The sequence below is a fragment of the Poeciliopsis prolifica genome, unplaced genomic scaffold (assembly GCF_027474105.1).
Source record: "Poeciliopsis prolifica strain line A6 unplaced genomic scaffold, Auburn_PproV2 SCAFFOLD086, whole genome shotgun sequence".
Classification (NCBI taxonomy): domain Eukaryota; kingdom Metazoa; phylum Chordata; class Actinopteri; order Cyprinodontiformes; family Poeciliidae; genus Poeciliopsis; species Poeciliopsis prolifica.
In genome coordinates this window covers 1,242,295-1,254,579 of record NW_026562461.1, presented here as the reverse complement: position 1 = coordinate 1,254,579, position 12,285 = coordinate 1,242,295, and the positions used below count along the sequence as shown (strand labels likewise).

Sequence of the window (12,285 nt, the reverse complement as noted above, 5' to 3'; positions counted from 1 at the left end):
AGAGCCAGTGAAAAAAGGGCTTTAGTGCTGCAATGAAGAATAAGTAAAAAAAAAAACCTTACTTCTTTACTTTCTTATGTTTATGCATGCCTTATGGTCACCTCTAATTTATATTTACCTAAGTCTTTGAAAAGGTTGCTTAATCTACTAATTTGTGTTTTCTTACATTAGTACAATTTCTTTTCTTGAATTTTTATACTACATTCAGTGTATCACTCTTTAGATAATCTGTTATGCTTATATTCAGCAGTAGAGGACAGAAAACTTTTTATTGGAATGATCTCCAAGAAGTGCAATGAAAACGACATCCGACTGATGTTCTCTCCATATGGCCAGATAGAAGAATGTCGGATACTCCGAGGCCCTAATGGACTCAGCCGTGGTAAGAAATACTTATTGTCTTGCTATTTAAAGGGACAGTTATATATATATATATATATATATATATATATATATATATATATATATATATATATATATATATATATATATATATATATATACATTAAGTCATTCCTTTACATTTTGTAATAATGTTACTGTTTTTAATGTAATCTCTGCTCAGCTTGTGGTTGCCAGGGCAACAGGTGTGCTTAACGATAAAGAGAGAGTAAAAAGGTGTGAGTGGTTTTGAGTTGATCACCTGTTCAGGTTGTTTCACCTTGGTTGACCTTTGCTGTGGTTCATCACAGCTGCTTTAATTTCTGACCAATCGATAAACGACAAACTTGGACTAATTACCTCATTCATTTACAGTAAACGTGTCATAACAAACATCAAATAGGACAAATATATTTGATTAAGTTTTAACAAACAAATGGCTTCTACCACGATAATTATGTGAAATTAAATTAATTATATTTCAAATTCAGAAGATTTGCCTTTACCTCTGCAAAGCTCTTTGGTTCCTCCTATCAGTCTGTAGTTTCTCATATTGACGTCATCAAATCAAATTTCAGATCTACAATAACTGACTGACAGCTGCTGGCCTCAGGTTTGCAACCAGCTTCTGACTGAGAAACCAGTAACCTGTTCCCAGTAACCTGTTCCCAGTAACCTGCTCCCAGTAACCTGCTCCCAGTAACCTGATCCCAGTAACCTGCTCCCAGTAACCTGCTCCCAGTAACCTGCTCCCAGTAACCTGATCCCAGTAACCTGCTGCCAGTAACCTGCTGCCAGTAACCTGATCCCAGTAACCTGATCCCAGTAACCTGCTCCCAGTAACCTGCTCCCAGTAACCTGATCCCAGTAACCTGATCCCAGTAACCTGCTGCCAGTAACCTGCTGCCAGTAACCTGATCCCAGTAACCTGATTCCAGTAACCTGCTGCCAGTAACCTGCTGCCAGTAACCTGTTCCCAGTAACCTGTTCCAGTAACCTGCTCCCAGTAACCTGCTCCCAGTAACCTGCTGCCAGTAACCTGATCCCAGTAACCTGCTCCCAGTAACCTGCTCCCAGTAACCTGCTGCCAGTAACCTGCTGCCAGTAACCTGCTGCCAGTAACCTGTTCCCAGTAACCTGCTCCCAGTAACCTGCTCCCAGTAACCTGCTCCCAGTAACCTGCTGCCAGTAACCTGCTGCCAGTAACCTGCTCCCAGTAACCTGCTGCCAGTAACCTGCTCCCAGTAACCTGCTCCCAGTAACCTGCTGCCAGTAACCTGCTGCTAGTAACCTGCTGCCAGTAACCTGTTCCCAGTAACCTGTTCCCAGTAACCTGCTCCCAGTAACCTGCTCCCAGTAACCTGCTCCCAGTAACCTGCTGCCAGTAACCTGCTGCCAGTAACCTGCTGCCAGTAACCTGCTGCCAGTAACCTGCTCCCAGTAACCTGCTCCCAGTAACCTGCTCCCAGTAACCTGCTGCCAGTAACCTGCTGCCAGTAACCTGCTCCCAGTAACCTGCTCCCAGTAACCTGCTGCCAGTAACCTGCTGCCAGTAACCTGCTGCCAGTAACCTGCTGCCAGTAACCTGCTCCCAGTAACCTGTTCCCAGTAACCTGATCCCAGTAACCTGCTCCCAGTAACCTGCTCCCAGTAACCTGCTCCCAGTAACCTGCTGCCAGTAACCTGCTGCCAGTAACCTGCTCCCAGTAACCTGCTGCCAGTAACCTGCTGCCAGTAACCTGATCCCAGTAACCTGATCCCAGTAACCTGTTCCCAGTAACCTGATCCCAGTAACCTGATCCCAGTAACCTGCTCCCAGTAACCTGCTCCCAGTAACCTGCTGCCAGTAACCTGATCCCAGTAACCTGATCCCAGTAACCTGATCCCAGTAACCTGATCCCAGTAACCTGCTGCCAGTAACCTGCTGCCAGTAACCTGATCCCAGTAACCTGATCCCAGTAACCTGATCCCAGTAACCTGCTCCCAGTAACCTGCTGCCAGTAACCTGATCCCAGTAACCTGATCCCAGTAACCTGCTGCTAGTAACCTGCTGCCAGTAACCTGCTCCCAGTAACCTGATCCCAGTAACCTGATCCCAGTAACCTGCTGCCAGTAACCTGATCCCAGTAACCTGCTCCCAGTAACCTGATCCCAGTAACCTGATCCCAGTAACCTGATCCCAGTAACCTGCTCCCAGTAACCTGCTCCCAGTAACCTGATCCCAGTAACCTGCTGCCAGTAACCTGCTCCCAGTAACCTGATCCCAGTAACCTGCTGCCAGTAACCTGATCCCAGTAACCTGATCCCAGTAACCTGATCCCAGTAACCTGATCCCAGTAACCTGCTGCCAGTAACCTGATCCAGTAACCTGCTGCCAGTAACCTGATCCCAGTAACCTGCTCTCAGTAACCTGATCCCAGGAACCTGATCCCAGTAACCTGCTCCCAGTAACCTGCTCCCAGTAACCTGCTGCTAGTAACCTGCTGCTAGTAACCTGCTCCCAGTAACCTGCTCCCAGTAACCTGCTCCCAGTAACCTGCTCCCAGTAACCTGCTGCCAGTAACCTGCTCCCAGTAACCTGCTCCCAGTAACCTGATCCCAGTGTCAGGATCTCACTGAGGAAGAAACTGCATTAGGTTTTCTATCACTTTATCATTTCTGATATAACTGATGTATATTCATATAGGAAATGAGTCAATAGGGTTTCATTTGCAATTTCTATGTCTTTGTGTCATGAGGTTGATCTCAGCCAGCTGGTGAGAGAAAAAGTAGATCTTGGTCTCAAAAAGTTTGAGCTCCCCTGGGTTGGATGAAGCAGAAGGTTGAATAAAAAATAGAAACAGCCATGCAGGTGACATCATCCCTATTTAAATGACTTCTTCAGCACCAGGACAACATGGAGGCTGAGCTCATTGATCATGAGCACCACGCATGGCGAGATAACATAATGATTTATGGTATTCCCTATAAGGCTGAAGGTAACAACATCGAGGGCTTCGTAAAGAAATTGCTTTGGGACTTTTTGGATCTCCAGCAAGATGCTGAACTCAAAATTAGAAGAGTCCACAGAGCGCTGGCCCCCATTGCCATCAATACGCAATCAAAACCTCACTCAATCATTGTAAAGTTTGCCAGTTACAAAATTAAGGAGGAAGTTATTTGCAGAGCCTGGCAGAAAAAGCAATTACAGTACAAGTGCTTCTATGTCAATCACAATCATCCACGAGCTATTCTCAAGAAATGTGCAGAGTACAATCAAGTTAAGAAGAGACTGAAGGAGAAAAAAAATCAAGTTCCAAAACTCCTACCCACCAAGGCTACTTGTGTTCTACAGAGAGGAGACCCACATGTACCGCACCACAGAGGAGGTGACATCAGACATGGCACCATGGGGATTCCCGATCACGGTCATCCATACCCCGGTCAGCCAGATCCAGTAGGAGCTACAACAGCATTCATCTTGGCAGGCGGCCGGGTAGGGGAGGCAGAAACATCAGGCAGCGCACAAACCCAGGAGCGCAAGAACTCCTGACGGCATCTCAAAATGATTGTCTCCCAGCACCTCAGTAATTTCAGGATTTGTTTGTGTGAGTCTGAGTCTCTTCCCTGATTGGAAATCTGCTCTGAGCAGCCCTGATTGCACATCTGCAGCTCATTCACTTAGTAGCAACTATTGATGTGAGAAGCTGCAAAACAACCATTCTCTTCTAGTCTCTAGAGAGCTTGAACTCTCTTGTGAATCTTCTAGTGATTTTCTGTGATTGTTTTGGTGAATCTCTTGGGATCCAGAATCTCAAATGCCTTTTTCCAGGTCTTTGACTGCCATCCACATTTTCTAGATCCACATTGCAGTTCCAAAGCCTCATCTCCATGCCCAGTCATGGCAGTTCCATGTTCGATTTCCCTGGACCTTAGATTTACAAAGCAAATCCCCATAGTTTGGATCCTGTTTTCTCTTCCTGCGAATCTTCCAAGGAAACAAAAGCCATTTTTTTATGCAAGCAGCTATCACCATTCATACTCAAATTGGTCCAGCTACTAATTGTCATGAATTGTGGGTGTAGAGGTGGTGAGACAGATGCAGCAGACCCAGATTGAGATGAAAAGTAGATGATTTAACGAAGAGAATAATCCAGACAATCCAAAATCCTGGCAAGACAGCAAAGCGGAAAGCAATGGTTCAGCACTGGAAGCAACAGGGTAGGCCGATGAACAGAATAGACAAGAACCCAACGAGGAACAAAGGACAAAGTTGGGATTGAATACAGAGGGTAACCGCAGAAAGGAGACACACCTGGGAGTAATCAAGGGGAGACAGGACAACACAGAGACTCAGAGACACAGAAAACTCCAAATAAACACAGAGAAAAACTCAAATCATGACAAACTATTTTTCTGCCACTCATCCTCCAGATAAATACTGGACCTGACCCAGAGAGACAACATTATCGTTAGTCATTTTCTTGTGCATATCGTAAATAAATATTTTAACTTCTTTTCTTTCGTGTGTGATTTTGCATATGGATCAACAAACTGACATCTTTCATGAAGGATTAAAGCTTTGAGAAACAAACTGCCATAAATTTTTACCTAAACAAATGTAAATCAATAGTGCTGTAATATATTTTATAACCTGCCTAAAACATCATTAGGATATTAACAGATTTCATTTTTGTCTTTCAGGATGTGCATTTGTAACATTTACAGGTCGACAAATGGCCCAGTCTGCTATCAAGTCAATGCACCAGTCACAGACTCTGGAGGTAATGTACAATTAGGACAAATTATGATCTTTGATGTTCTTTTAAGGCTAAAACTACAGAATTTTTTTTATTAAAATTTAAATTAGTACTTTATGTCAGTGGTCCCCAACCTTTTTATTACCACGGACGGGTCAAGACTTGGCAATTTTGCTGTGGCCTGAGGGGGTCAAGAGGGTCATATTCGACATTGTCTTGGCCCAATTATCGCAGCCTGTTGAATGTAACAGATAACCAATCAGAAAACCAATCAGAAACCAATCAGAAACCAATCAAACAGTTGACCTGGTGCAACTGAGAGTTTGATGGACATCAGAGATAATATGTGGAAATGTTCATTACTATATGTAAAGGTCATTTTTATATATGTGTTTTTTCAGTTGAAAATGTTGACAAAAAATCATAGCTCACCTCCAAATCATAGTGCAGCAAATAGCTCGGCTGCTCCCGCCGTCTTTTATCGCTTAAAATGAATCCACAAAAAACCACTACTGCTTCTACATCATCATCCAAGTTTGATTTTTCTAAATTGCTGTATAGTATGTTGGGGGTTTTACTGGATTTTCTTCAGGAATCGTAATGTTTGTGACTGGAATCGGTTCGTGTGTTGCTCCTGCTTTGTGGCTAGACACACGAACCGAACGAACCTGTTGGGACTTTTATCCGGCAACCCTTAAATCGTGCCGTGTCAACCATGATAAAACTCACAAGCTCTACTCCTCTCATCTCGTCTCGACTGCTGCCCTAATGCTCTCTGACTCTGTCGCTATGGTAAAGTTTACATATCCCTTCCAAATAAAATGCAGATGCGCCACAAAAACAAACATTTTACTTTTGTGAAAATTTTAACTCACCATAAAGACTAATGGGAACCCTGAGTTGGTTTCTCTGCAATGAGATGGGAAACCATCTCAAGCACAGCAAGTGTGCTTGGTCTCTACGCGGTGAAGCAGTTTGAAGGTTTCGTTTGTCTCTTTTATAAGCCGGTCACCATATCATGGAGAGCGGGCTTGGAATCTGGGAATCACCTACCGATCCGGCATAAATCCATTCTCTTGTCTCTTCTCTGGGCCTTTTGCCCTTCACAAAGAAACTTTCCAAAGACATCTGATCAGTTTCTTACTCATTTTGCTGCTTGTGGCTCAATGTTGGCGCACAAGATGTAACCGAAAGAATCCAGTTAAAGGGTTCTCTCAATACAAAAGATCCTGGTTGGGGACCACTGCTTTATATCAACTAAAAAATCATATATGAATACATAATACATTTAAAGTATTAATTAACTTCCTTTATTTTTTATGTTTAGGGCTGTTCATCACCCATTGTAGTGAAATTTGCAGATACTCAGAAGGACAAAGAGCAGAAACGCCTTGCTCAACAGCTGCAGCAGATGCAGCAACTCAGTACAACTTCCATGTGGGGAAATTTATCCAGTTTCCACAATCTTGGACCACAGTTCCTTGCAGTGAGTTTGGCTCTATTAGTTATTCTTTTTGTTTTATTCAAAATGGAACCATTAGCTAAGATTAATTATAATTTTTAAAGCTAATTTAAATTTTGTTGTTGGCTCTAGCTCTACTTACAGTTGTTGCAGCAGTCTACCTTCACAGGAAATGCACTCAGCAATTTACACCAAGTTTCAGGTACACACGTGTTGTCACGCTCACACACACACACACACACACACACGCACGATTTTGTATTGACATCCATTTATTTCATAAACTGCATTCATACCTAACCCAGATATTTTTGCCTAACCCTAACTAATACCAGTTATTTATAACCTTCTAAAAATCTAATTCACATCTTTCCTCTAAACCTAACCTGTAGTGCTGAACTACAGGTTAGGTTTAGGGCTACAGGCCACCATATTAGGATTGGACTTTGGTTCTCATAAGGCCCATTGGTTATAAATTAATATGCCAGAAGCCATCCTAAGTAGGATAGCTAAACAAGTACACATGCACACACAACTGGTAAGGACCTTGTTCAATTTTGCCTATCAGTCAAACATAGGCAAAGCATATCTACATAGGTATTAAACCTTTTACATAGTAGCAAGAAGAAGGAGTTAGTGGGGTTTAGAAATTGACTGTGCGTGTGTCTGTCAGGTCTGAATTCCATGCAGAATCTGGCAGCTTTAACTACTGCAGCAAAAGCTACACAAGGCACAACTTCAACTTCCAACATCATGACGACATCTAGTAGTTCATTAAGTGCACTAACCGGCTCAGGTAAAAAAAATAAAAAAGTCAGTCATACACTGCATTTGTATACTTCATTGCAACTTTGTTACTCATTCTTGACTACAGAACTCACTTCAGTCCATTCTGAAATAAAGACTAATTAACTGTGATATATTCTATTGTATTTGGTATTCATATTTGGAGTTTTGGGATTTGATCTTTTCAACCTTTGGGCAACTAAGACAACTAATTTTACATCACAAAATGACCAAAATATTCTCAGACAATAAAGTCTGCATGTGGAATCATTTTATGGTATTTTAATGTTCATAGTTTCAACTGTGCTTAAAAAATGGTCATGTTATCCCACAGTTATCCAAATGAAGGATGGAATCAAATTGGAATCAGATAATTTTTGATTCGATGTGATAAAAAACAAAAACAAACAAAAAACAAGTCAATTGCAAAATAGTCAAAATAACTGCCCTGACAATTATACAGTTAAAATATTTGCAGGGGTTCCCCCAGAAATCTTGTTAAGCCTGGTGTTTGTGGCTCAGAGGTGGTCCACTGGCAGTTCCCTGTGTTTATGTATTAAAAGATGTTGAGTTGACAAGGAAATGTAAAAATATTATTTTCCATGTAAGCAATTGGAGAGAAGTACTCTACTTTTATTATCACTTTGAGGAAAACTGTTGGTAAAAAACTGAGTGAAAACATGCCTCCTGAAGGATCCCGAGACCGAGATGAGACCAGATGAGAAGTTTGTGTTGCTCAAGCAAGTTAAAGAGTTACTGAGCAAACAGAAGGAAATGACAATTTCAAAGGCTTTGTTAAAATCATTATGGATTCTACAAATACCAAACCATACAGGCTGACACGAGAAGTGCAGGACATTAAAACCAGACTGCAATTTATGCAGAAAGATGTGGATGACATCAAAGCAGAAAGCATTAAGCACAACAAATTAGGTATTCAAAGTTTGTGATAAGCCTGTTGGTAATCACAGACAAGATGGAGCACCTGGAGGGACAATCAAAGAGAAACAATCTGGTCATCGATGGAATTACTGAGTTGCCTGTAGGGTTGCAATCAAAAAAAAAAATCAAACAAAGTCCAGAAGTTATAGAGCTCTTATTCATTTTATCTCTTTGTTCAAAAACATTTCCACCCAGTTACAGCATGACATGTTCACACACAAGAGGGAGAGTCTCCTCTGATCTAACACACCTGCCTTTTAAAGCATTGGCTCTTCCTTGACTAATTAAGGGGTGGAGTCAACATTTACAAGTGAAAACAACATTTGTACTTCACTATATTCCTAGAAAGAAATTTACATTTCAACTAACAACCTTCAAACTAAAACAAAAACAATCTGGGCCCCAAATTAAATCCAAAAACATCTCCCCTCTCTCTCAAACAACAGATTCTGAGGTTGATTGAAACACCAGGTCCTGGTCAGCACTGCTCATGGCAACACCTGACCAGGTGACCTCAAAGAGAAGAAAAATGATTAAAACACCAAACAAAGCAAGTTGCTTCCTCCAAACAAAATACACTTAATAAATAAATTGGAATATCGCAGCACAAACACATCACCTTTTAGGGAGGGGTTAATCCCTCACATTGCCAAATGAGACTTGGGTTGAAACGGGAGAAAGCAAAGACAGTTCTGTCTGAAAAGTTAAAGTTACGACATGAGATTGAGATAGCGAGAACTCACCGCACTGGGAAACCCAGAGGAGACAGATCCAGGCCAATTGTCGTCAAATTCCTGAGGTACAAGGACAGACCAACTATTCTGGAGCCCACCAAGGCGCCTAAGGGATCCAAAATCTACATTAAGAAGAATTTCACAGATCCTGTCAGGAAGAGGAGGGTGGAAGGGATGCAGGACTTCAAAGCAGCATGTTATAGTTTTGGTAAAATTGTTTCGTTACTGAACTCTGATGTTCTGAGTTTAAACTTTGAGTTTGAGTTCTGTTTGTGCACAAATACATAAGCTACAATTACTACTGATTGCTTTTTAGGTTGGCCAATTAAACTAGCCTTTTCTCCCAGATTTGACTAAATCCATGTTGAAACATTGTTAGTGGTGCTGATGTTTTTAACAGCAAAAGAGGACCATAATTTAGCATGATGCCGTACCGGCCCTGCATGAAGAACTAAATCCGCTGCAGAGGATCTCTGTGCAATGCAGAGATGCGCAACAAACATGAGATTTAATTTAATGCTGCTAATAAGGCTTTAGCAGGTCTTCCATTATTTTCTGTTGAATTTTTCATAACCACCACAGAAACTTTTTTGCTTCCTCAAGCTTTATGAAACAAGTTTTTCAGATTTCTGCGCTGCTGCGAGCATTAACTATAGCTGACTTAGTGGACAAGGCATTTGATATGGTGTGATGCATCTTTTGATCTGAAAATAACAATCAAAGAAAATCACTGTTATTATTGTTGTTATTATTGTTTTTGCAGTAGTGAGACTTAAAAGCAAAACTGACACTTTTATCCCCTGTGACCCAAAATGGTATTTCTTTTCAAACTAGATTTAAAGAAACTACTTTTTAAAAAATGTATTACATCTTTTGAACAGCTTCAAACCTATCCAGAGATATAGTGTTTTATATTGTTTTTTCTGTGTTTATGCCTGTTTTGTCCTGAAAAGCCTGATCTTTTTCAAAGGAGAAAAACACAAAATTTACAATATTTTCAAAAATAATCTGTAAAGTGAAATATTGTAAGATGTGGGTGTTTTAGACTTGTCCAAATTAAAAATTAATAACAACATTGATTTTTAGGTCCAAGCAGTGAAGCCCTGTAAAGGAGGGTTGTTATCATAATGTTTAATATATTGTTTCTCCTGTCAAATGAATTGCTGTTTTGGATCCCTAAGCACATCTGAAAACTCACCAGCATTGGTGAACTCATCAAGCCTGCATAAAAATTACATATTTTAAGGTCAATGCATAAATTGCAAAAGAAATGTTTCACTGTGAACGGCCGCTATCTGACCCCATGTTGATTTGACCTAATCAACATTAAACTGTATTCAGTGACAGAAGACATGTTGGTGTGACTTGGTTTCCAAGACTCACCTATTTTAGTGATGGATTTGTGGTGAAGTCACATGTGACACCATTGCCTCTAAATTCCACAGATTCAAGCTGAGTTTTAGATAAGGATAAGGATCTGCAGCACCCACTAAAATATTTTAATGATCAGCCCCAAGTCATGCCTTGTCCCAGAATAATGAAACTTGGCACATTTGTATCCATCCATCCATCCATCAGTCAGTCAGTCAGTCAGTCAGTCAGTCAGTCAGTCAGTCAGTCAGTCAGTCAGTCAGTCAGTCAGTCAGTCAGTCAGTCAGTCAGTCAGTCAGTCAGTCAGTCAGTCAGTCAGTCAGTCAGTCAGTCAGTCAGTCAGTCAGTGAGTCAGTCAGTCAGTCAGTCACCAGCAGACTTTTTTGTGCATATCCATCAGGAATTAGTCAACTTGGATCAAAGCCACCATTGTGTCAGTTTTTATAGACATTGCATCTGATTGAATTCCTCCCAGTTGTTGACACACAGACTTCAAAATCACTGTGCAGATTCTGGAGGCATTGAAGATTAAAAGTTATCAAAATCTTTTTTATGTGTGGTCAACCCTCAAAAGCTGACCATTCACCATGAAACATTAACATGCAATAACATCCACATAGAAGGTTACAGCTGCATCAGACTTCCTGTGTCTCATTACAGACTGGCCCTCATCCCATTCACATAGTTAACTAGTGACATCACCTTAGCCCTTACCTCTCCAATAGGAAGTCACCTGTTCCTTCCTGTTGGAACAGGGGAAGATACTAAAGATTTACTGCTGGATGTCTTACTTTTCTTACTTACTTACTTTTCTCTTCGATTCATATAGGGGTAAACCTGTGCCAAGGGACATAAGATAATCAACATTTATCCTCTCAACACTCCTTGGTGGCTGAACCATGTGGCCATGGCAGAAAGACAAATTTCATTCCCCTGTCATTTGCACACAGCTGGCTCTAAATCACACATGCATGATATGATTTGCACCAAACTGGATATATACAGTGCCTTGCAAAAATATTCGACCCCCTTGAACTTTTCAATCTTTTGCTGCTTTTCAGACTTCAAACATAAAGATCTACATTTTTAATTATTTTGTGAAGAATCCCATGTACCTATGACCTTTCTTAACTTCTAAAGAGGTCAGAAGTATTATATTGGAATTTGACTCCCTTGCGCCCCCTAGGTAATGCTAACAGTTGTTATCTCTGTGATACATCATCTGATCTGAATCTTCTTATGTATACCACAACAATAAAACATTGTTGTGGTATATTAATGACATCACTAAAGAATCTCCCACAATCGCCATGAGGCCAGTGGTGCTGAGCTGCCACGGCCCTATGAGGTTGCTTGCAGCTTTAACGATGTATTATAATTTTTGGAGTAATGGCAATTTTAATGCAAAATCTGACACTATCTTTTGTGACCAAAAAATGATTCATCTTTAATAAAAAGATGTAATAAAAAAAATCTACTTTTTTTTTTTTCCATTTTCACTGCATTTAATCTTTTCAACAGCTTCAGACCTATTCAGGGACAAAATTTTCCATATTTTAAAAATATTTTATACCTTTTTAATCAAATAAGTCCTCAGTTTTTCAAGAAACCTCCCCCACCCCCAAAATATGCTATATTTTTCAAAAATAAACAGCAAAATGCAGTATTTTAATGTAGATATTTCAGCCTTGACCGGGCCAAAAGTTAATAACAATGCTGACGTTTATGCATTATTTTAGGAGTAATGACAATTAATAGACAAAAACTGACACCCTTTACTTTTGTGACCTAGAACATCTAATAAAAGTGCAATAAAAGCCTACTTAGTTTTAATTCTCCAAATTACACACACACACATTCACACCACTCC

General features: G+C 40.6%; 1 protein-coding gene across 4 annotated transcripts in view; it reads left to right on the top strand.

Annotated features, from left to right (window-relative positions):
- celf1 (cugbp, Elav-like family member 1) overlaps window positions 1–12,285 on the top strand; it is a 34,706-nt gene that overhangs the window by 15,606 nt on the left and 6,815 nt on the right. For 2 of the 4 annotated variants that reach the window (XM_055022465.1, XM_055022469.1), the window contains 5 exons: window positions 248–382; window positions 5,065–5,144; window positions 6,448–6,606; window positions 6,715–6,784; window positions 7,256–7,378. In XM_055022465.1, coding sequence (XP_054878440.1) covers window positions 248–382; window positions 5,065–5,144; window positions 6,448–6,606; window positions 6,715–6,784; window positions 7,256–7,378 — 567 coding nt within the window. The remainder of the gene's footprint in view (window positions 1–247; window positions 383–5,064; window positions 5,145–6,447; window positions 6,607–6,714; window positions 6,785–7,255; window positions 7,379–12,285) is intronic. The other 2 variants (XM_055022466.1, XM_055022467.1) reach the window with 2 other exon arrangements.